General features: G+C 40.9%; 2 protein-coding genes across 6 annotated transcripts in view; one reads left to right on the forward strand and one right to left on the reverse strand.

The window, feature by feature from the left end:
- AhcyL1 (Adenosylhomocysteinase like 1) overlaps positions 1-2031 on the reverse strand; it is a 173461-nt gene extending 171430 nt beyond the window's left edge. The window contains exons 1-2 of one of the 2 annotated variants that reach the window (XM_022803693.2): positions 1831-2031; positions 227-1708 (exon numbers count right to left, since the gene is read on the reverse strand). In XM_022803693.2, the coding sequence (XP_022659428.1) occupies positions 227-457 (231 nt within the window). In that variant the 5' untranslated portion in view covers positions 458-1708; positions 1831-2031. Of the gene's footprint in view, positions 1-226; positions 1709-1729 lie in introns of both variants that reach the window. The other variant, XM_022803694.2, reaches the window with a different exon arrangement.
- A 572-nt stretch (positions 2032-2603) lies between these two features.
- On the forward strand, positions 2604-22151 carry LOC111249713 (lysM and putative peptidoglycan-binding domain-containing protein 2-like). Of its 4 annotated transcripts, none has more exons than XR_015326148.1 (2): positions 2604-5752; positions 21111-22151. XR_015326148.1 is itself a non-coding variant. In XM_086986745.1 (1 exon), exon 1 carries the CDS (start codon positions 4198-4200, stop codon positions 4996-4998), a length of 801 nt encoding a protein of 266 aa, XP_086842871.1. In that variant the 5' UTR covers positions 2604-4197; the 3' UTR covers positions 4999-7887. The 4 variants fall into 4 exon arrangements, 1 of the variants encoding a protein (XP_086842871.1); XR_015326147.1 differs by lacking the exon at positions 21111-22151 and adding an exon at positions 7165-10383 and having other exon boundaries at positions 2604-6950; XR_015326146.1 differs by lacking the exon at positions 21111-22151 and adding an exon at positions 6685-10383.
- Positions 22152-23045: the final 894 nt, after the last annotated feature.

The raw sequence follows: 23045 nt of genomic DNA on the forward strand, positions 1-23045 counted from the left end.
ACCCCATTCGATTTTGCAGAGCACTTGCATGCTCATAAAATACTCATGGTAATAAATCACCGGAACGGTAGTATATTCCCGTTGGGGTACGATCGTGTTGGCTGGGGGAGAGTTTTGCGGGTGGCAGTCTTAGGCGAGAGAAATGTACAAACGTTGGTACGATGAAACACACGTATCCGTGATAAAGTTGGTAAAAGCTAGCTACTGTGTAATTAAGTTCGCTTACCCTGAGACGTCCAGAGGCTGTATCAAGGAGATTTTTCGTCGCGGTTTGCGCCTGATTCGACACAGGAGCCTCTGTCGTAGCTGAAATCGGCGCTGTAGAACTTCTTCTGGTGCTGAGTATAGCCGTTCCAGTGTGTTCTTTCCCGGCATTAGCGGTCGGAGTGGGCCCATTTTTCGACTCCGGCTTACCATTCACCTTATCTAGAGCTCCCACCGCTGCGGGGTCGGCCATCGTGTTAGACACACTCCCTCACTCCAGATACACGCACAGAGTACACAATCTTAGCACCAGTTATCGCTCGTTCTAATTCGCTGATACAATTAATAATCGCATTCAGTAACCAATAGGCCTTCTCTTTTCCACACTTTGTTTTTTATACAATACACTTCGTTTCTCGATTACCACTAGCTTTAGAACAGTTACTCCAAAACACTTCGCACCCACTCCGAGACTGTCTTCCGTTACGAACTCACTTTTTTCAAGGGCTCCGACATTTGCCACGTCTGGTGCGTCTATCCATTCACTCTCTAACTTCGTTAGCGGCCCCTTTTACCTCACGTCTCTTTGCAGGACGTAGCGACAAACCGATAGACAGACAGGAATACTACTGAGCAATGGACCAGTTTGCTAAAGAAAAATTCAGAGATAGTTGATTATTGAGCAGCGGTGATAATGCTACTCGAATCAGTACTTGATATGGCGCGCGCTCAAGTGCCCTGACTGGGCACGGCGTTCACTGACTCGCTGGCGGGCTGGCCGGCCGGCCAATCGACTAAGTGCCAAATAGGTACTGATTGACTATGCAGACAGTAAAGCACACTAAGAAGCTTTGTCCACAGCATCGATATCAAAGCACCACTTCTAAACAACAAAAACCACGCTTATGGGGAAGCAATCGGTGCATAACGGCAACAGTAACACATCCAGCACTTGTTGGCCGAATCGCAGCAAATCGCAGGCAGCGGCATTAGCAGCACGAGTCGCTAAGTAACCCCACATTTGTAAGTTACAAACAGACAGACAAACAAATCCACATTGGCAACAAATGCACACTTTTTTTCTTTCCCTTTTTCACAAACGTGGTTACCAACAACGTTGTTTGCTGAACGCTCGTAGCAGCTGTAACGGCGGCTATGACGGCTGCCTCTGGCGTCTGGCTTGAGAGTCGCGAGAGGTAGTTCACTTTCCAGGACAAGAATACAGTACTACGCCGCTGACGCGGGTGTTGCTGGGTGTCTGTGTGTATGTATCAATGAATGCGTTGAGCGAGTTCGCATGTCCACCGGCGACTCGTGCCACTGTGTTCCGGTAGTGGAGCTGCGGCGGAAGCTCGCCGCCGGCCGCTCACGCAGCGAGATGCTGGGCAACGGCGTCGTTCGGAACAATCGTCCACGCCCGTACCACTGCAACTATCTGCAGGAAGAACAATAAGAACGGTGTTGAAGGCAAGCGGTAGTGAGTACAGCGGGGTCGAGCTCGGACCTGGGAAAGAATTTTACTTACTTGTTATATCGTTGGATTAATCACAGACTTTACCAACTGTGGCATATCTCTCTGCCCTCATAGGAGAGCTGAAAAGGAAAAACAAGACAAATAGATATTACTTTGATATTGCTGCTACTGCTGACTGTGGAGCCAGAAGCTCGCTGTGATATGTGTATCTTGTTTAGAAGCTTTATTAGCTAGTTTTTTTTATGGGGATGGTATAATTGCAGGACGGCGCGGCGATTTCCCGATTGAAAAATAAGGAGTTCCGCGCGAACACTGCTGTTTAGCGACGCCGAAACGGCTTACAGCCGAGTCCGGCTCGATCAGCTGTCCCGAAGCCGGACACGCACCTCGCTGGCGGCGGCCGCGGTGGCGGCGGCGGCTTAATGCGGTTCAAGCAGACGACACCCATGTGAATAAAACCCGCATCGACTTCGCTACCAGCGGTGCCGCGGCCACGCTAAAACTTTCATATAAGTTACGGCACTATTTATGAATCTGTAGGTAATATCGCAAAGCGATCTGCGCACATTTGGATTTTTTTTTAAATCCCTTGCCTTCTGTTCCCTTGCATCAAGTCGGCAGACACGGGTGTCGTTCTCGCACCAGCGTGTAGGTCGGCGTTTACCACAGCAAACAGTAGTATTGGCCCTTCCGACTAAAGGATCTTTCTGCACATACGTCGTCTATAAATGATGTTACTGTTATACTGCTGCTGACCAAGTAGTACGAGGCAAGGAGTGCCGTCGTGGTGGTGCTGACGAAAGTTGTCTGTTGTGTATGAACAGCAGGCATCCGACCAGTAAGCCCAGTGCTGTCGCTTCGTCAGTTTCCGCGGCTGTGGAGGTTCCCCTATGCTGTGTGTCTACTGCGAGACGTGGGTGAGTGAGGTGTCAGTCGTCACAGCCACTGTATTTGTGTCACAGCAGCAGCAAGAAGGACGATGCGCCTGCCGTGCGTTGAGTAGCAACAATATTTCCACAGGTCGTGCTGCTGCTGTTGCTGTTGTCTGTGGGTGTGTATGTGCGGGTATATCACACCCAGACAACAGGGGCATTTTCCGCTGGAGAAGGCGATGATAGTTTAACATTCGTATCAACATTTGCAATAGGAGTCAACGAGCTATCTGTCACACTGGGATACTAACTCTCTCCGTGGCTCTCAGCATTGATGTGTCTGTGAGTTGGTCGCTCCATAGCAGTCGTGAAATCTTACCACCGAGCGGTTCGACGGCGAGTGCGTCAAGGGCCGCAGAGATATGCTGATCTTGGCTAGATGTTGCTGTTACGGCCAGCCGTCAACTGCTCGACCTGCTTCTGTTCTTGCTTCGATTAGCACGACAACACTCATTTGTATGTACTCATGGCTGCAACGAGCGGACTTACACAGTGGTAGTAAATGTTGATTACGACGGCGACAGTTGTGGCCTGCAGAAAAAATTTCATTTATACCTTTATCGCTCGTTAGTAGGCCACCTTAGAGCTGGGCAGCTGGCCTTTCACATATAGACAGCGAGGTATATGGACAGAGCAGCAAGACCCATACGCTGAAAGTGTAGAACAGAGCAAGCACAATAAAATCTGACTTCGTCAGCCTTATTTCCGCCAGAAACCGTTACGAGAAAAAGTAATTTACCCAACAACAAAAAAGAACGAAGTACACAAAGGTGTGGAACGGGCGGGCAGTAGCACTTCAATTGGTACCGATTGCCTTGTGCCCGGCTCCGTCGTTTCTACGTACATAGTGATGATTCGTCGTCGTTGGAGTGCTAGCAGTGCTCGTTTGTTAATCCGCAAACGGCCGTAGTAGATGGGGTTTCATTGGCCAGCCGTGAAACCTGCGCCTTACGGACTAATGATAAAAAAGCGTGTTTGACAAGGCCACCGGACATATTTCTTTATAGCCTAACGAGATAAGTAAATGTCCCTATAAATTGTCCGGATAAGCGTAGTGTGAGCGCTCGATCCGCGCCTGTGCCCTGTATTGTTCAGTCATGGACTGCTGCTGGGTAGGTCCAGTTCAGTGTTCGTATCTTTCTTATGGGTGAAAAGATGGTTCGTGAGTGAGAAAGTGCACGTGTAGCAGCTCTTGATCCACTCGCCATCCGTCATCAACCCGCAGCGTGGCCGTTTTTATCGTCCGCCGCCGTCCTATACATAGTGCGGTTAGACCTGATCTGATTGGCCGGCTAGCAAACGACCGAGCGTGCAGGCCTGGATAGTTTGGCCAGCTGTTACTACAGCCGCTTCTAGATAGAAGAGGATTCTACATCTCTTCCGAACGCTCGTTCTCACTAGGTACGGTTGTTTCGCCAGAACTGTTTTGCAACTTTTCCGCCCGCTTCGTCCTCTGTAGGTGCGCTGTTGATCTGATCTGTCAAACCTCCTCGGATCCTGCAGCCGCTGCAACTTTAGGTCGGTTCGAGAAGGAAAAAAGAAATCATCATAGCGCTTTTAATACACTAGGGACGTTAAACAGGCAAAATGGTTGACGAAGACGGGGAGAGGATTTGCCTCGCCGCGGCCTCTAGGACCCGACTGGTCGGCGCTCCCTTGTCCGGCGGTCGAAGAACTCCTCGGAGCTATGGAAGTTGTGGCAGCCGTGCCAGTCAGATGGCAGCCCGAATCAACGTTCGGATTGTGAAGCACCGCGTCCAGCAGAGTGATACCCTGCAGGGCTTGGCGCTAAAGTATGGCGTGACAATGGAGGATATCAAACGGGAGAATCGTCTGTGGACGACGGACTCGCTGTTCCTTCGCGAGTACCTGGACATCCCGTTGCTAAAGAGTCCCAGCGGAGATGGTCCTGCGCTGCTGCAGCTCTTAGCGTCAGGCGTTGGGGGCAGTACGAAGAACAACAGCTCAAGAGAGGCGTCCCCGTTGCCCCAGCGGGCCGTTTCCCTAGACGCAGTCGCCGCTACTGATCAGGACGAGAACATTCGTGACTTCCTCGGCCGTATCGACACGTCAATAAAGAAGACGAAGAGCCAGATTAAGGAGTTAAACCTTCCAGGCGATGAGGGCGTTGACGGTGGTAGGGGACCCCAAGACGGCTCATCGCTCCCAGGTCTGACCCTCAGTACGGCCCTCAATTCGGTCAGCTATCAAAATAACTATCGGAATAACCACTCGCAATCGCTTGGTGACCTGTCCAACAATGGACAGCAACGCAACTTTTCGACTATTGACCTTGCGCCAAAAACTACCGTAGTCACATCTGGCCGAAAGGTCAAAACTTCGCTTCAACGACACCATCGTGAGCACGAGCAGATGTTCGAATTATGAGGGTGTTTGACTAGCACAGCTGACACCATTGCCGGTTATTGCCATTATCCGAGTGGTTGCAATTACAACACGATATCAATATCAGTGTTAATTTCACCATTGCCACGACTAATAGTTCGGCAGCAAATAGATGAAGAAAAACGGTAAACAAGATTGCTGATACACTGGCTGCCTGTGGCTAATATACTTAAGTTGGCGATGATGGCGGTGATAATGAGCCTAATATTATTAGTTGTATTGTGGTTGATAACGTGACGGAGCGTAAGTGGATCGTTTAACGGCTTCTACGGCTGTTGGTACCACCACAGCGATGCCCATTACACTTAAGTTAATACAGTTATTCCAATTGTTAAAGAACTACGATCTTGTAAGTGCTGCTACTGGTGAAACTATCTTGATGGATCTGCGACGGCAAACGTCACTTGTACAAGTCGAACAGGAGAAAGCTGTCGAATTTCGAATAGAAAATAAGTTCGCTGGTGATGCTGAAATACATAGTCTCTGTTGACGCTTCGTCCTTCATTTTTTTATGGTTTCATCATGCTGAGAGTTCTGTTTCGGTCTCTTCTTGACGGTGCGGTAAAAAAAATCGTCATAACTACATACGTTGCGTGCGCTAGTTGAATTAGTAGCGAAATGAGGAGGATTAGCATTGGTTAGAGTTGCGTGTGTACAAACGAACCTGGAATGCCGAGGAACCCACTAAAAACGGAAGCTGATTGGCATCAGAGGCGAAAAAGACCGATAAACAATTGTGAGCGTATAGATCCGTGTGTTTAGCTCGAGTTTCGGTAGTAGCAAGACTGAGATGTTAGATTTGCGGTTGGCGCTGGACGGCTGCAGTGCTATCGGGAGTCGTTTCCGCGATAGTTATAATACTTCTATGTTAGCAAGTGGAAAAAGCGTTTTGAAAAGATAACAGGGAATATATGCGTGCACGAACGTAGCTTATTTTTATATAATTGGCATTATTATAGACGACAAAAACGGCAGGGGCCTTCTAGCAACAACGTAAATAAGTGTGGCGACGAGATTAGAATCTGATTAAATTCGAAGTTGTAGTATATACCCAACTGTAGAAACAAAAATCGCCCAAAGGCAGGCCCAGTCAAATAATTTATTCGTAGTCCGCCAGCAAGAGAGTAGCAGCAAACAATGTTATGACTGTATAAGCTGCGTGTGCGCTTGCCAAATTCGTACATCCTGAATATGCATATTCCATTTGCCCAGCAAAAACGAACCAACCGTCTGACAGAAGTTAAGTAAGGATTTTAAGTACCGAACACAACTTCAAAATTACTTCGTCTTTTGCTATTCCCTAAAGACACTAATTGGCACCTTTATCCCTTTTGAACGTTCCAAGCTGGCTTGGTTTACATTAAGTGTCCTTTTATTATAACGAAAATTAGAGTTAATCGATTTCGCAAGATCGGCTTCACCTACCGAATTTTATGAAATGTTTTGTGAAGGGTTTCAAAAAGTGGCGTCCACTAATCGCGTTACGAGCTGCCGGAGGAACCTTCGGATCAGTAGCCGAATCATTTAAATATTAACTTAACATTAAAGGGGAGCTTATTTTAAAATACCATTTTCTATTTTACTTATCCTATGAAAAGCTGCGGCGTTGCAAACGCATACGGTTACAGAATAGTTACTACAAAAAGATTTTTTCCTTCTATGGGCTAGGTGAATTAAGGCCGTCGTCCCCATGATGCTCCTTCGTAGCAGTCATATCCTTTGTGTATGGAGGGCGTTAGTTCATAAGAATAGTTCATCGTCATTCGAATGGACAATGTTTCATTCTGCGATATGTACGGAAAATACTTCGCTTACTACAATGAATATCATTTTATCTACCTGTACCCCTCTGTCCAAATATGCTGAGAGGTGACCGAAGATTTTACGGATACGTGTGAGCGTGGATGAATTTGATTAGACGGTCAAATCCAAGAGTAAGTGGATATTTCTGTATAACAGTGGTATTTGGGATTTGTGTTAGTGACATCTTTCGGCATCTTAACAAGTAATAACATAAGGGCCTCTACATTGTCTAAAACTAAAGCCCTGCTCTTGAAGTCACATTGACTTCCTGAATTAGCAGCGCCTGTGAATATATAAACGCAGGATCACCCGTCACATGACAATACTTGTTTTTGCTTTTGACAGGTTCCTTTGTACGCAAGAGATCTCGTACTTTCAAACTTGCGGACGTTTCTGTATATCCGCTACATAAAACGAGCGATATGAAGCATTTGGAATGAATCTCCCACGTTACGCTAATTCTGAAACAGTGAGCAGCTCAGTCGTGATAGCGCTTCTAATCGTCGTACGGAGCCATTAGATTTTCATTATTCTATCAACCACAGGGTGCTTGCTACACGTATGCCAAATGCATATGTGACGTGGATACGTGAACTAAATATGGACGTGTTTTACCGCAGTTGAAGTTTCCACAAATCATGTTTTTCTATAGTCAGCGTCAGGCAGCGCCTGAACTCTAAGGAATCGTTTCGATTGTGATTATAGATATTTACTTTAATAACAAAACTGGTTGTTTTTTTTGTTGTAATTTTAACGTTGCAAGTTAAATGAATTCCTGATACACATGATATGAACAATATAAATATCCTCATAACAACAAAATTGGTCGTTGTGGCACGTTTACGAATTTTAAAGCAAATTATTTAGTTTCTAATAGAAACGATGCAATAATAATAACAGCCCTCAGCAAAGACCAAAACTCTGTACATCTGACTGACAAAATGTCACCAACAAGTATTTAAGTAAATTTATTAAGACGACAGTAATATTATGACTTAACTACTGCGCTAATTGTGAAAATAAAATGGAGGTAACGAAAATAGTGTTCCTAACAATTATTTTACTTGATGCGCGTATTAGTTTTTTTTTTCGGAGTTAGTCGTGCCCAAGTGCTTTGGCTAGTTTTTTGTTAGCTAATTATTTAAACGACTTCCACTTGTTGTGTTTGGATAATTTTATAACTTGTTGATTTGTACCGTTTTTTGTCGGGTTGACTTCAATTCTGTATCTATCTACGTATCTACAATACACTAGCATCCGGCTTAGCCCTTAGCGTCGATGTTGAGATCTGCGATTTGATAAATGGTAACTTTTTGTGGTCACTGAGGTGGCCCTTCGCCGTTGTGGCTTTGAGTTGTGCGCATGATACGGTAAGTGTGATCCGTACAACTGACCGCTCGAATGGACTACAGGTAGTTCCGGCCCTACCCCTCCCAAATAGCCAGTTCCCGACCTTCGATCAAACAGATATAATGCCCTCATCATCTTTCCTGTCCTCTCTATAGCGACAATATAAGAGGCCGGTCCTCAAACCTCGTTTATTGAAACGTAAATATAAATGTAACAAACATACTATCATTATTGAACTACGCATAATTTCTACAAATGAATGTACATCACTGCACGGGGTATATAGAGCCTTTTGCATAAAACTATGTGATCATGATACCCTTTTCTTTTCTTGATCAATGCATAATCTAGAAAAATTACATTGTATTGATGAAGACTAGGGATGAATAGGGAACTCAATAAATCATTGTGAGTCTTAACAATCTAAAGAAGATGAAGCGTCCTTCGGAGCGTTTACGGAACGAATTACGGAACAAGCCTTTGAACAGCTTCAGTTATGAGTTGCTAAGTACGCGATCATGGCTCATTGTTTGTCCAACTTGTATTGTACTATAGTGTATCATTAGTATTATTATTGCACGTGAGTCCTGAATATAATTATAAGAATACTTGTAGCAACTGACGAGTAGCTATGCCGGTACAGACCTTACGTTCGAATTAGCGGCAACGTAAAAATAATATCTGTGATGTCAGTGCTAGTAATGTACATATATAGGACAAGAGTATCGTCATGACTGATTAGTTGTTTTGCTCAACCCCCGTCTGCCTCGTTTGTCGAGACCCCTTCCATTTTAGATTAAACAGGTTTCTTTTTACGCCACCAAATTCAAACCCACTTTGTCTTTATTTATGGATACAAAAATATTCGTCCAGTTTTATTTAATCCAACTAAAATAAAGAAGACGTAATCTTCGGCCTGCCTTTACCACAAAATCATTTAAGCAATAGTGAGGTATATATATGCATGTATAAAATCGAGTTTTACTTAGATTTATCTAACTTCGTCTGTATGCTGAGTGTGCTTCGGCGTAGAAGAGGAGGCACCGCATGTTTTAACCTGTTCTTCATGATTACCAGATTAAAGCTATGGTTATCGTGTGCGCCGAGGGTTTGTTCCCAATCGTACCGCGTACTTCATATCAGAAAATGTAGTGCCGTGTAGGATCCGAGGCCGAGGTGCCGATTCATTCATGTGTTCGTTTATTTCAACGATGAGTAACGACAACAGTTAATTCCAGCGTAGACTAAATAGAAAACAATGTAACACTTGACACGGAGCAGAGTTCACAAGCGTATGAATATCTATTCAGACGTGTACGAGACGTTTTACTGTAAACCGTTCGATTGATTTACTGTGTATTGTTCGCTATGCAATAAATTAACAGGCCGTATTTAGTGTGCGTGCATGTTTATAATAAAAAAAAAACTGCTACCAGCCAAAGGAAATGGTTGCGAGCATTTGGTGTCGGCTAATGAAATCTCCTTCTCGAATTACAGAGTTACTGCTGTTTAGAAATGTAAACTTTTACGTTAACAGTGTACTAACTTATCCGCAACAAAACGTCTCATGGAGACGTATATAGATGAACGTACTTAAGCCGAGAGTACTACGTTGCATCTAGAAAGTTAAATGAAACGACAATATGGTTAATGATAATAATCAGACGCAGTTGAGTTGCGGAGACTCACTAGGTAAGGTATGGAACAAATAAACATCCAAATGTTGAAACATAAAAATGACTCCAATTAATATTGCGGAAGATATTTGACAAACAAATGAACTTCACTTAAAAACTACCAAAGTAGTATTTCTAAGAGTAAAACAGAGATATCTCCCGATGATGGGTTATTAGCAAACGGACATGGGGTGTGTGAAAAAGAAACTATACATTTCAATGATATTAAAAATTGCAATAATAAAAGAGCGGCGGCATATAAAGGGCATACGTAAATATACAGAAAGGTACATTATGCAGAAACGTGATGTCAAAAACAAGCTGATGAAGCAACAATTTTACCAAAAGGAGAACAGATACATTGTATAGGAGAATGGCGGCTACCGCGGCCGAGAGGGGCGACGGTGCGGAGCAGAAATAATTGACGAAAGCAATGAATATATGTTAAATAAAATTGATGTTGCGGCTTGGTGTTTGTTTGGGCAAAATATCGAAATGCTAACGGCCTGGACGGGCGAGCCGCATCGAAGAACTCAAACGACTCGCTCGTTTTTATTGCATGTATTTTTAGGCAATTTTTTTGCAATTCGACATATTTTTCTATTTTATAAATAAACAGTGTCTCCTTTTCAGGTCTCAAATGAGGAGTTTGTTTTCCAACGAAATGTCAATGATATTATCTTGCAAAGTTCTTACTTGTTTCTTTTTGCGGGGAAACCTTGCGCGAGGCTGTTTTAAGCAGGCCTACTGTTGTAGCAGCATCTTTAGGAGGCAATACTGACAGTGCCTGTACTTAAACGGAAAACATTTACACTTGTAAATGTTTGTTGTGATAGTATTCTATATATTTGACGACACCTAAGAAGAGCATGGGGCTAACGGCTCATACTATTAGATTTATGTCGCCGGCCACTTTTTGCGTACAGAACTTGCAGAAGTAATCAGGACATATACTTTTGCCAACAACGTCAAAGCAGTAAACCAGAAGGAGATAGTTGTAACTATAACAGGAACAGACCAATCGACGCACACACACCTCAATGCGTGGAACTTTTACTGCTTTGAACTCAGGTCTTATAATACATTTCGCCTTGACAAAGCGACAGTTTTTTTTTATAGAATGCTGCAAACGCTTGGATGTAACCGTTATATGCGCAGAACCATTCGCCGTTGCCATTATACAGATCGCTTGACATACTTCCGTGATGGCCTTGTGGTTTAACTATGTGTTTGCATAGCAACTTCAAGGAGGTTAACTGAGGTAGTCTAGGTTTGAGAACGGGCGTAAGCATACAATTCACTTTCTGCTACTAGCAACCAGTTGTTGGAACCAATGCTTACCAGTAATACGGGACATGAAACTCAAAAGCTTCATTTAAGTTACCTCACATACATATACATGTAATTTTTTTACCACTGTGCTATTTGACAAAAAGATAGTGTTTATAAGCATAGTAAATAATACTTACTAATCATAACGAAGACAGAAACAGTTACGGCTGTATTGCTTGCAAGTGTGGTCCCTCTCTTAGCATAAGAACAGAAACCGTACCGTACAAAGGGGGCTCGTTTCTAAAATGAGTGGTTTGTATATGTGGTATCCCTCGTGAGTCAAATTTACCAGGCATTGTATCTTTCTACAAAGAGAACGGCCTGCGGACGCGCCGCAAACTGTGAGGACAGCCTTTGTAGCAGCTATTATGAAATTAGACGAAATTATCGACGTAATAATGCGTCCATCAATGCTTTAGAAGTAACCACTCTTGACGCTGCTAACAATTTATTTTCATGGCTGGCGGTAAGCTTAGTCCACGAAGAGCCCGCCTTATGCCATGATATTGTGACCTCATCGTAAATCCATTGAATAAAAAAAACTTCGCATTGTAACGGTATTTACAGTTGAAGGAGTTCTTGTGAGAGGTATAACCGATCTGCGAGCCCATTTGACACGCTTTAATGTGACACTCACAGCTGGAAAGGACTGAAATTACCGGTAAAACCTATAACTATGAATGTTCGCATAGTAATGGCTTGAAGCGGCAAGGTTATTACTTTATGTTTTCCTCATTCCTATCGTATAAGGTCAATAGAGTTAGTATCAAGTCAGTCAGCGAAATTACAAGGTTTGAACTTATGAAACTATTATGAAACGTTTACTTTATTAGATTTAGTGTAATTAAGGCCGCGTGTTATATGTGACGTTGACCTATAGCCTTGTAAGCTAAGCGTTGAAAGTAAGAAAAAAACCTACAAAGAAACTATCAAATTCTATGTTTGATATAAGCAGTGTTTTTGTTTAAATAAACGTTTCCTTTAAAAAAAACCCGCGCCCATAGCATTAAAAAGGCAATACTTACATGTTTCATATTATATTATTACAACAGGAACTTTAACCACTTGATTTTTTTGTTTGGCCGATCGATTTTGTTATCCATTGTAGAATATTAAATAAGATAATAAGCTGAAATTGTAAATTAAAGCGGGTATCTTACAATCCATACACGGTACACGGATGAGGTACGCAAAGAACACCACAGATGAACTGCAAGAGGCGCTAACGAACGTCCAAGAGTTCCCCCATGGTTTCCTTTTGGAAATAAATGATCCGCATTTATTGACTCTGCAGATATTCTAAAGTCTTCAAAACACTTATTGAGTGCTGTAGAGACGGTACGAAAGCCCGTGATATTGATCAGAAGGCATGATTCTGTATTATTAAAGATTACGGTGGATTAGATTTCAATTAACTTAAGAAAAATTAGTGATCATAGCTAATCCAATAATTTATTGCTTCGCCATTCAGTTTTCGCTATTCATAGTAGTGTGATCAATACAAAGCGAAATGAGCTGAGACCAAGTTTGCTGGATTGTCGCCAATTTTTTTTACCAATAACATCTGCAGGTGAGATTATGCGCGATTATTCAGACTGGACGAGCTAACGACTGTTTCATCGTTTTATGATCAGGTCAAAAAATGCATTTGTATATAAATGTTTTCCGATTTAGTGATCAGGGCGGCCGGCCCTAAGTAGCAAGCTGAACTAGCGTAGAATATAAATCTAAAGCATGTGACTCGAATCTGCGAAACAGAGTAGACTCAAACAAAAAAGAAGAATCCGTTCATTTCACCGCTGTTAGATCACAATTAGGTCACCTAAGTTGCACAAAATATTTGTATATGCTTGCTAAACCTATACTCAATAATTTTTGCGAAAGACAGTGTTTTTCAGGCAGTTTATTTACACTCTCATTACTTCGTGTTTGAGGTGAGTCTCGTTACCTCGATACAGAATAAAACGAAGTATGCTTGAGTACGCAATCAATAGCCAGTTCGTTAAACAAGAACCGGAGGCTGGACAGCGAAGCCTGGTTCATTCCTGTTGTTAAAGGAAAGGTGGATGAATCAATATGCATAAATATGATGTTCTTTTCTTTTTTTGCAAGGCCGGTTGGGCCAGTTTCGCCTAGACGATAGGTTCATTCCACACTAGAAAAAGATGGACTCACTCATGGACCGTAGCCTTACTTACAGGTACTTAACGCAGTCTAGATAGGTTCTAGTTAGTGTGTACTGTTGTCCATATAGCGCTGGACTCATTTGGGTTCTGGAAGTCGCCCATGTGGCAATGAAGTCCACATATTGTGTGCTAGGTATCTCTAGCGTCAGAATAGGTTACTGTCTGAATTTTGAATTCAATGTTCAATACAATGTAAAACGAGATGTTCAAATGCTGTGTTGTTAACTGCAAAAAGAGCCGTAACAAATTTAGTCATTAGCAGAACTTAGGCGGATTTTTTGGTTAAGCCCCATAGCAGGATACAGAGTGCCTAAGGAGAAAATCGTGTCGGGATACTGAGAAAAAGCTTACCGTGAGCGCAGACTGTTTAATCACTCCGTGCCGTACTTACTAAATATGTGTCATTGAAAATGTGTACAGTAGAGATTTGATTGTTCCTTGGTAATGCAAATGCAAGAATCGCATAGATTCCCTTATTAAGTCATGATATCGTAGCAACTATATTGCTGGCTCTAAATTTGTATTCTTAGAAAGCTAAATTCGGCATCTATTTACATAGAAACAGGACTTAATGATTGTTTGAACCGCGCCTGAAGTCTAACAGTAACAAATCGAAATTTTATTTATCTTAATGTGCAGCCACCATAGCGATCTTTTCAACTATGCAACTGAATACAATTAAACAGTTATTTGCCTCTGCTCTTTTTTCAAGTCATCTCGCTTCCATTCTCAACATCCGATAACGTTAGAAGGAAACTGCTGTTTTGGATCATATATTTTCTACATAAATACATAATACTACTACGCATCTGTGTGCAAATATTGGACAACTCTAAGACTTTTTTTGAATTTTGAAGCTATCAAAAAGCCGCCGGACTCTCCTCTAACAAAATGTGTGTAAAAATCAATTGCCGCTTGACAATGCTGTCCACTATCCACTCAGTGTCTCGCGAAACTTACTCCTCTCACGAAACTTATTGTAAAAAATTGTGGAGCCTTTTGCGAACGACAGCTACCATTTACTCGATCTCCCGTATTTATAGATTTTCTAAAATATCCGATTTTTCCTGTTTCTTGCGTTTCTATTCTTATTTCTACAATACCTACCATTTACGCCCGTCGGAGATACCTATGTTCCACCTCCGCGCAAATCATTTGCATGGCTCAAGTCGTTCAATAAACTTCCCCTATTATTGCTAGCTTGCAAACACTTGCGATTCTCAATGTGTGTGTATCTTTATTTTAGCCCGCGTCCATTCTGTTCACGTTCTCTGTTGGCCGGCCAATCTGCGGTCTGCTGTCACAGTTATGCTATAGCTGTGTTCATTTTTGTTACTTGAGCGCCCGCACGCGCGTATATCGTCAACATGGCGTTGTTAAAAAGAAACTGTGGCAGAATCACATGACGGCCATAAGCTCCTTTTCATTGCTACTGCTGACATCGGTGCGACCTCGCCAAACGCAAACGCTTCCGCTACTCCTACGACGCTGGCGAGTCATTCGCGCGCACCGCCATAGACCGGGTTAATCTGTACGTTTATCGAGGAAGAGGGTACTCGTTATACCTATAGACCTCAACACCAACATGCAGAAACACACACAGATAAAACCATAAACGTAGTGGTTGCGTTAGGCCTAACAGAGGCGATGGCGGTAGAATCTGCCATATTGGATAGAAAAGATGCTGAGCCTCGGCAAACAAATCATTGATGAAGCGTATTGTATTAGACACACATGAAAAAACACACATACATAAACTCAAACAAACCCGCACACCCATAGGGACAAACGGAGTCTTCCGTTTTTTTCAGGTACCCGAGTCTTAAAAAACGACGGTCCTGAGCAGTCAGACCAACCGCTGCACGTTAACGAAGGACAGGATTTAGCTAGGCGATAAAGCATTCCATTTTTTATGGCCAGAAGACCAAAGCGGCGGTTCGGTGCCAAGAATAAAATATACAAATCTATTTGCAACGGTAATAAACAGGGTTGTTATTACCGTCGTTACGTTGTGTTCATGCGGTTGGAGTACTTTGATACTTCTTCTGTGCTCGAACACAGATGACTCTACGAGTTGTCGAGCGGCTCGGATCACATGCTTGTAGACGTTGGCTATTAAGGTTTATTGAACGGCGGAAGCGGCCTAGTTTTCAAAGCTTGCGTTAACTAAATACAGATTTGGTGCATTTATGCTTAGCGCTCATGGCCGCTATACAAAAGCTGGGAAAGGATCCAAACGTTTGAGCTCTGTAAAATATATTTGTTTGTACTAATATTACTGTGCATGTGCCTTAGATAACACCTGGTTAGAATTTAAAAATAAAAACAATTGGTGTTGTAAAAGATATTATCTGTCAGGCATACTTATCGTGTCGGTAAACATTTTCGCATCGGGAAAGGGAACGATTTAGATTTTTACAAAGACCGTAGAAGATCGTATTGACTTGCGCTCTGTGGCGACTAAATCGTTTAGATCTTTAGAGAAACAGAAATCTGGAAAGCACAGACTGTTACACAACGATAAACACCCCCTACAGGATGCGAAAAAAGTTGATAAAACATAATGAAGGTTATCGTGTTAATGCCTTTTTGGCCATATTTTAATAGCTCATATAATTCAAACGTTGTATGTAATGATTTAGGAACCCATATTATTTAAAAGGAAACTTTTGTCAGAAATACCTTCGATTAATCGTATAATTTGTCCAGTTTTAAAATGCACTCTTTACTCCACTGTTCTTTTACACTATAGGATTGCGTCCAATTAATAAATCTAACCAATTAGTTAAGCACATAAGCCTAATTTGTGCCCGCATTCAATATACAAAAATTCTACATAGACGTTTACATTTCGTAAATACGCGCCATGACTCAATGTTCTTCCCGATTAGAAACAGGTACTGGAAATTCACTTTACAGCAATGTTCGCACGTTCTAATCTAATGCCTTTAAAGAGATCTGCGTACAGCCTCAGTCGTCTGGTCTGCAGTTAGATGCACTTACGTTATCTAGTGTAGAATCTGTCCGTTTGATTAATTGTAGCATACTATCTGATTATTTTTACTCTTTTTAAAAATAATCGTATGGTGATAAAGATTAGGCTGAACGTAAGTGGTTTACAAATTAATACTTCACTATGCATAGTACTATTGGTACTATATGATACATTGTACTAGTGCGTTAAAACCCAATATCGTGGAACAATCTTCGACAGGAAAAGCCCATACCTAGCTATTTGTTTACATGTGGACGCCTCAGTTGGTTGGTTTTCACCAGTATGAGCTGAATGTGCTTCTGGCAATCCAGTAGAAATTAATTCAATTTTTTTTTTTTATCTTTTTCACTGCGCAGCATTTGGCTAGCGTAAACCTAACCAGTTATTGTAGTAAAAGGCTACCAACAGATTAATAAAAGCGGAAAGGGACTTCGAAGAAGATTAAAAATTCAGTTTCCGGAGAGTGCATATAAAAAATCGAAGAAACTTATTGTCGTTAAAAATAGAATATTATATTGAATTCAAACTGCAGTATAACTTGTTACATAGATATATGACAGAAAAACCTTTTGCGATTTCGTCCATAGCAGAATTGTTTAATTATAAGCTACGCTGTGTACGCTAATTGGGTAGGGATGAATTTCGGATTAATAAATTCACGAGTCGCACGCTAGGCACCGCCAGCTGACGGTGATATAGATGCATGATGCGTTTGTGAAATTACCAGAAAAATATATACTTTACATATGCTATAGGAGTATGTAGGCTATTCCCCTGCAACTGCTAACGGAAATGCGTGTATTATGTATATATAACTTATATCAGTTTAAATGTGTATACATATAATCATAGGTTATTTCTAGCTTGTGACCGCGCTGGAGTTCCTTCCGCAAGATCTCTATACAGTGATATATATATATATATATAGTGATATCAGTACCGTAATTTAAAGTGATCGTTCGCAGCCACTCTTCCCTTTCGTTTCTTTGTCACTATATATATATATATATATATATATCGTTCCATTTATCAGCGTTTGACCTCTCACCTTTTTGGGAGACGGTTTCTCTGCTAATTGTGCGTCTCCGTCGTCATTAAAGTCCCTGCACGGCCTCTGTTTGAGGGTAAGAGAAAAAGAGGCCAGATGTTATCATTCGTTGATTAATTGTTTCGCTTCCTATATTTTTTATTTCTTCGTTATCTCCCCTACTCTCAGGGGATCTTTGTAAACGTAAAACGTATTCAATGCTGCCGCAAAGTATCGCGATCGTGTGTCCTGTTTTGTGTGTGATAACGCATGCAACTTCATTCTCGTTTCAGGGCGGAGAAAGAATAAAGCCCAAACACTGTTATAAACATGGCTTGCGTAAATCGAGCTTTCGTAGAGACCAACCGCTGTGAAGATAAGAACGGCGCGGTTTGGAAAAGAACGATTATGCAGACAGGCAAAAAGCCGGACCCTATATTTCGGGCATATTTCGACGTTTTGTTTTGGCGTTTATTGAAATCAATATTGTCGATGTCTGGTTGCTGAAGTAACATAGATGATGTTTATTAATTTTTTGGCTCTCACATTAGTTTAAATTAGTGAAATGATTGTTACCTATGTTTCAATTTTTTGTGTCTAGCGCGTTACCGTTGAGGCTGTCGTCACTCAGCTTAGGTAAGTTCAAATTAATAATTCTGCAATAGCTAGGCATTCGTTCTTTAGCCATAGAAAGTATGTGGTTGTGTAAAGGTGAACTCGTGGCGACCTGATGCTTTTAAAGGAAGACTGCATTTCAAGGCCGTTAGTAATATAGCATATTCTGCGGGAAATACCAAGATTTTTCAGGTCTCACTGTATTATATATAGCGTTTTTTTAAGAAAAAAAAGTTTATTAAAACCTCTGCAGGTAGTTCCCTTTTGGTTCTATAGAGTAATAAATGAAACGCTACAATGAGATGTAAAGATAAAGACTAACATCGAAAATCTAGGTTAGACCCGTAGTGTACAATTAAGCACAAAAAAAAGAAAAGGTCTGAGAAGATGCAGAGAATTGAAGTTCAGAAGCTACGTGAGGGTGTTCCTTTTATCTCCGTCGGTCTTTACGGTACCTCAAGCAAATCTGTCTGTGTCAATTGAAGGTTAGCGACCGCCGGTTCGAGTTTTAATGTGTGACACAAAATGATAGGGCGAAAGAAACTGTCTACTTTCGACAAAACTACTTCTACAATTATTGAGCTTTGAAACAAATTAAAATAGAAAATAATAACTTTCTTTATTTTTGCCCGGAAGCATTATCTCATTCAATTGTGAAGGCATTTTCTGTTTTCCCTTTCGAGTCAGTAGCGTTAAAGTCATTAACTTCACCTTTATACATTTGTTTCCTTTTAAATTTAAATGTGATAATAACGCTGCCTCATAATTAGATAATTTGCTTAAATAAAAATAAAATTATTGTATTCAGTAAAGACGGAACGTGTTTAAACACGGATATCACCTCGTAGCTATCTTGAATTGTACAAACTGTATTTTGATTAGAGCCTGACCTTCTCCTCTAGATCAATTTTACATGTTTGAGTTACCCTTGCTTTCTGAAGTTGTCTACTGATACAGAAAATAAACGATGAGTCCGGTAATTTTCAGGTAGCTTTCATTTTATTTTCGCCAGTGTCTATAGATTGTTAGAGTCTGAAGTGCTTTCTCTCAAACGTAATTCATCACAACTTGACGACTCTGCCAGACGTAGAACTCAAAACAAGACTTATTTTTGTTTTTTTTTTGTATCCAGATGAACAAATGTTTAACAACGGAATCAAGTTATGGCTGCTCAACGATATTTTTGTTATATTTTTCTTGATGATTCCGCCTAAATTCACTCTGTAATAATTTCCAGGAGGCTATAAGGGGTCGAAGTAGGCAAATCACAAAGCTGTCTTGTTCTTGTTTTTCGAGTGTCCTAACGTCGTTTCTTTCTTATATCGAAAAAGTATTATAGTTAAATGTTACTTTTATTAACGATTGCGCACGGATGGGTTAATTTTCTGCTTCGTTTGATGGATTATACCGTTAGGCGCGCTTTATGTACGTCCGCGTTGTGTGTATAAGTGCTGACATGAAAAACATGTTATGCTGCGTACAGCAGTTGTCTATATTCGGAAATTCTATAACCGATACGCTACGATGTACGAGCGTACCTGTATTGTACCATTACGTAAAGCAGGCTATAGGAGGCATGGCAAAAGTGGCGTGGCTTATTGAACGTATTTTTTTTTTTTTTTAGATTTATAGACAAAATTTTTATTTTAGACAAATATGATTCACAAAATTGAAGAGAGCCGTTAAAGGAGCTTCTTGCAGATAGCAATAAGCAGAAGAAGTCGGCGGGACGAAATATAGGAAAGAATTGGTATTTAAAAAGAGAGCATCGGGGTGTATTTGTGAATTGGGGAGTAAAATTACCTCTATGAAAGAGGATAAAAACTAAAGTTTAGTTGGGTTTGTGTTGATTGAAAAAGAATATATACATACGAATTTATTGAGAACCTATTACCGCAGACGGTATTATAGGAAATTTTGTGAGAAGTTTAAAACAAAAATGCGTGCTTCCATGATATTAAAATTAAGTGAAAAGCCGTCATTTTTGCTGTCCCAAAACTAACGAATAAGCTAAATAAAAAACATTAGATGTACGAACAATTCGTTTGAGAGGCATGTGGAACCTGTCACGTCGCGGTCAACGCTCAGAGCCGTACCTAACTAACGCCCAACAGGCGATCTGCAACTTGTAACTGAAAAACGAAAGGAGCGTACACTCAAAATCCCAAAAGGTACAACGTTTGAAAACGTACACCCAAAGTAAGATGCCAAAAGAACATTTGAAGTAGAGAATCAGTTGAGACACAGCCGAGAAAAGGAGTCCTTTCACAAAAAACTCGTCCAAAGGTATACTGACCGAGCTCCTGTTGTCAGTATGCATTTGATTAAAAGCTCTTGCGATCAAAAATAGCTCCGAACTGCGGGTTTATGCTCAGTATTTGCAAATACGTTATTACACACATTCTCTAGATTTTGATTCGGATACGAAATTGGACAATTACGGCGAAATCATTGAAAGCACGATGTGCCCCACTACGTATCAACGCCACGATTCATTCAAGAACTGCTTAGTAGGGAATATTTTGATTAAGGTCTCCAATTATCAGTGTCCAATTTTTCACACTGACAGAAGGTGTTGATAAGAAAAAATGAATAAGTGACTTTGTCATTAGGATAGAACTTATTACAATCGACCAAAGCGAGTAACAGCCACATAGTAAAACACGGCACAGCGCTCTCAAAATTCATTTCCGGGTTAAATAAGTTTTGATTTTGGAAAATTCGTTCGATTTGTTTTTAAATGCTGGATTTGAGACTGACAGAGATACCATCGAGCGTATTGAATAATTCACATCTCGGACTAAAAGTTACTTTATTCAGGTCAGGTTGTTTTGTAAAAACAGTCAAAACCGTCTAATAATGAATCCACTTATGACCATCTACTGACTCCTCTTCTTGGGTGTTAGATTGAAAAAAATTTGCTTTCGCCACTTTGCGGCCTTAATTATTGCAGTTTTCCCAAATAAATTTAGTTCTGCCGCATCTAAATTTATTTAGCTATCAAGCAAGCAGGTGAATGAATATGATGAATTCACAACTTATTTGTGTTCGGGTGTAACTTTGAACATGGCATTATATTACTAACCGCAGCAAGATGTGTGCGTTCTCAGGTATGTCGACGTTGCTGTTTGCCGAGAGATTATGGTCTAAGAGATGATCTTCAAAAGGCATCAACGTAACCAGAGCAACCCTGATATGTCACTGGCCTTTAACATTTATAATGGGGACACTGTATCTTGAACAGGAAACAGGGACGAAAAAATCCTTGATCTTTTCGCCGATATCGCTAATAAATACGCTATGCTACAAACCGCCTCAGTACTATAAATTGTGTTTCTACCCATTGCAGGCGCATATAAGGTCGCTCGTCGCGTCTGTTGATTTTGGGGCAAAAGTTTGCTAGAAGCAGCTTGATAGGAGCCGAGTCGATCGACTTCATATTTTGCTTTTGATAATTTTTTATGGATTTCCTTCATATACTCAACATGGTGGCACTCCTTTGTCACTTTGCATTTGCTCTCGTAATAGCAATGACAAAATAAATAAAAAAAGAACGCTGAAGTACGCGAATGCATTTCATGTTGTAAAATGTTGCCGTTTAAGGGGTGAAAACATCCTACACTAAAAATGCGACGAACGAAAGCGCGACATTAAACCGAGAACGAAGGAGCTAACGCCATGGCTCTAAGCTTATCTGACGATCAAAGGCAATACGTAATACCATTTTAAAAATTGTATAAAAAAATCAGAAGGCCGTATTCAAAACAGTTAACTATAGCGATGTTTTTTTTGGAAAAATTGTTTCTTCAAAGGATTTTCGCTTCAAGGAGCAGCGCGGCGCCAAATCCTCAAGGTACAGCTGACGCACTTATTATGAAATATATTGTGAAGTTATTTATTTCACAGAAACGAATGCTACAGTGTGCTGTATGAGTCACTCTAATATATCTATTTACTATCTACCGCTAAGTCGAGGCCACAGTACAGCAAACGCACGAGATATATAGCCAGATCGCTGTGACATTATAGTACTTTTCACGTTAGTAATTCCAGGTTGGTGAATTCGGATGTAAAAACTTGCTCTATTAGTGACCAGTAGCCAATATTACAAAACGATGCATTTATAAAAATAAATACAATCAACCGTGACATACGCGTCTTTTAAATCTTGCGCAAGTTGAAAAATGAATGCTTTAATAGATCATGGTAGTAAAAAAGTCATGCTTTTGTATTCAGTAGTTGAAATGACCTGAGTGACACTAACAAGTCATACATATTACAGGCAAATATCTTCGACTAAACGTCTACATATGTGGTTTTGTAATTAGCGCTCGAGTATCAAAAAAAAAGATCAAGGCCAGTGTAATTCCCCAATAATACCTTGCAAACATTTGAATGTGTACGAATATTTACGGTGTATCATCATGAGTACCATCTGCCTGCAAATTTCGAAGGTATTTTCTTTTCTTTGTTAACTTATTTGTTGAGCTTCTCTTGGCGTACGGAGAAATTCATTGTTATAAAGAAAAGTTCATAGTTTATTAACATGCGCTTCTTTTTCTTACTCATTTATTTCGAAATTCACCACAAATTACGATCGATGCGTCTGATTGCAGTCAAGACCGCCAGGAAACGTTCATTTTGTTTTTGATAGAATCTTTGAGTTTTTGCGATATGAGCTGCTCTCTGTCAAAAGCGGTGTTTTATAAATGTGTTACCTCATTATCCGTTCTTTCATTATTCTCCGACGATATTCGCTCGACATCTTTGAATATATTGTCTACAGGGGAAGATGGTGGATCTCGAACCTTCATCTCTGTACAGTAGAAATTACGTTTTACTAAGGCATTCGACAAAGACCAGTAAACCCAGGCTTCTTAGAAGGTATTTTTATCAAACCGATTCGTTTTTTGTATCCCTCTCAATAAGCATCTAACAGCAAAATCATTGTACACAAGAGTCGTTTTTCTGCCGCGTGTTTGTAACGGCTCAGCCTCTTGACAGAGAAAGTTTCTGTTTGAACTTTTCAACTGCTTTCGTCCAGT

Source organism: Varroa destructor, unplaced genomic scaffold (assembly GCF_002443255.2).
Source record: "Varroa destructor unplaced genomic scaffold, Vdes_3.0 BEIS01000004.1, whole genome shotgun sequence".
NCBI classification, from domain to species: Eukaryota; Metazoa; Arthropoda; class Arachnida; order Mesostigmata; family Varroidae; genus Varroa; species Varroa destructor.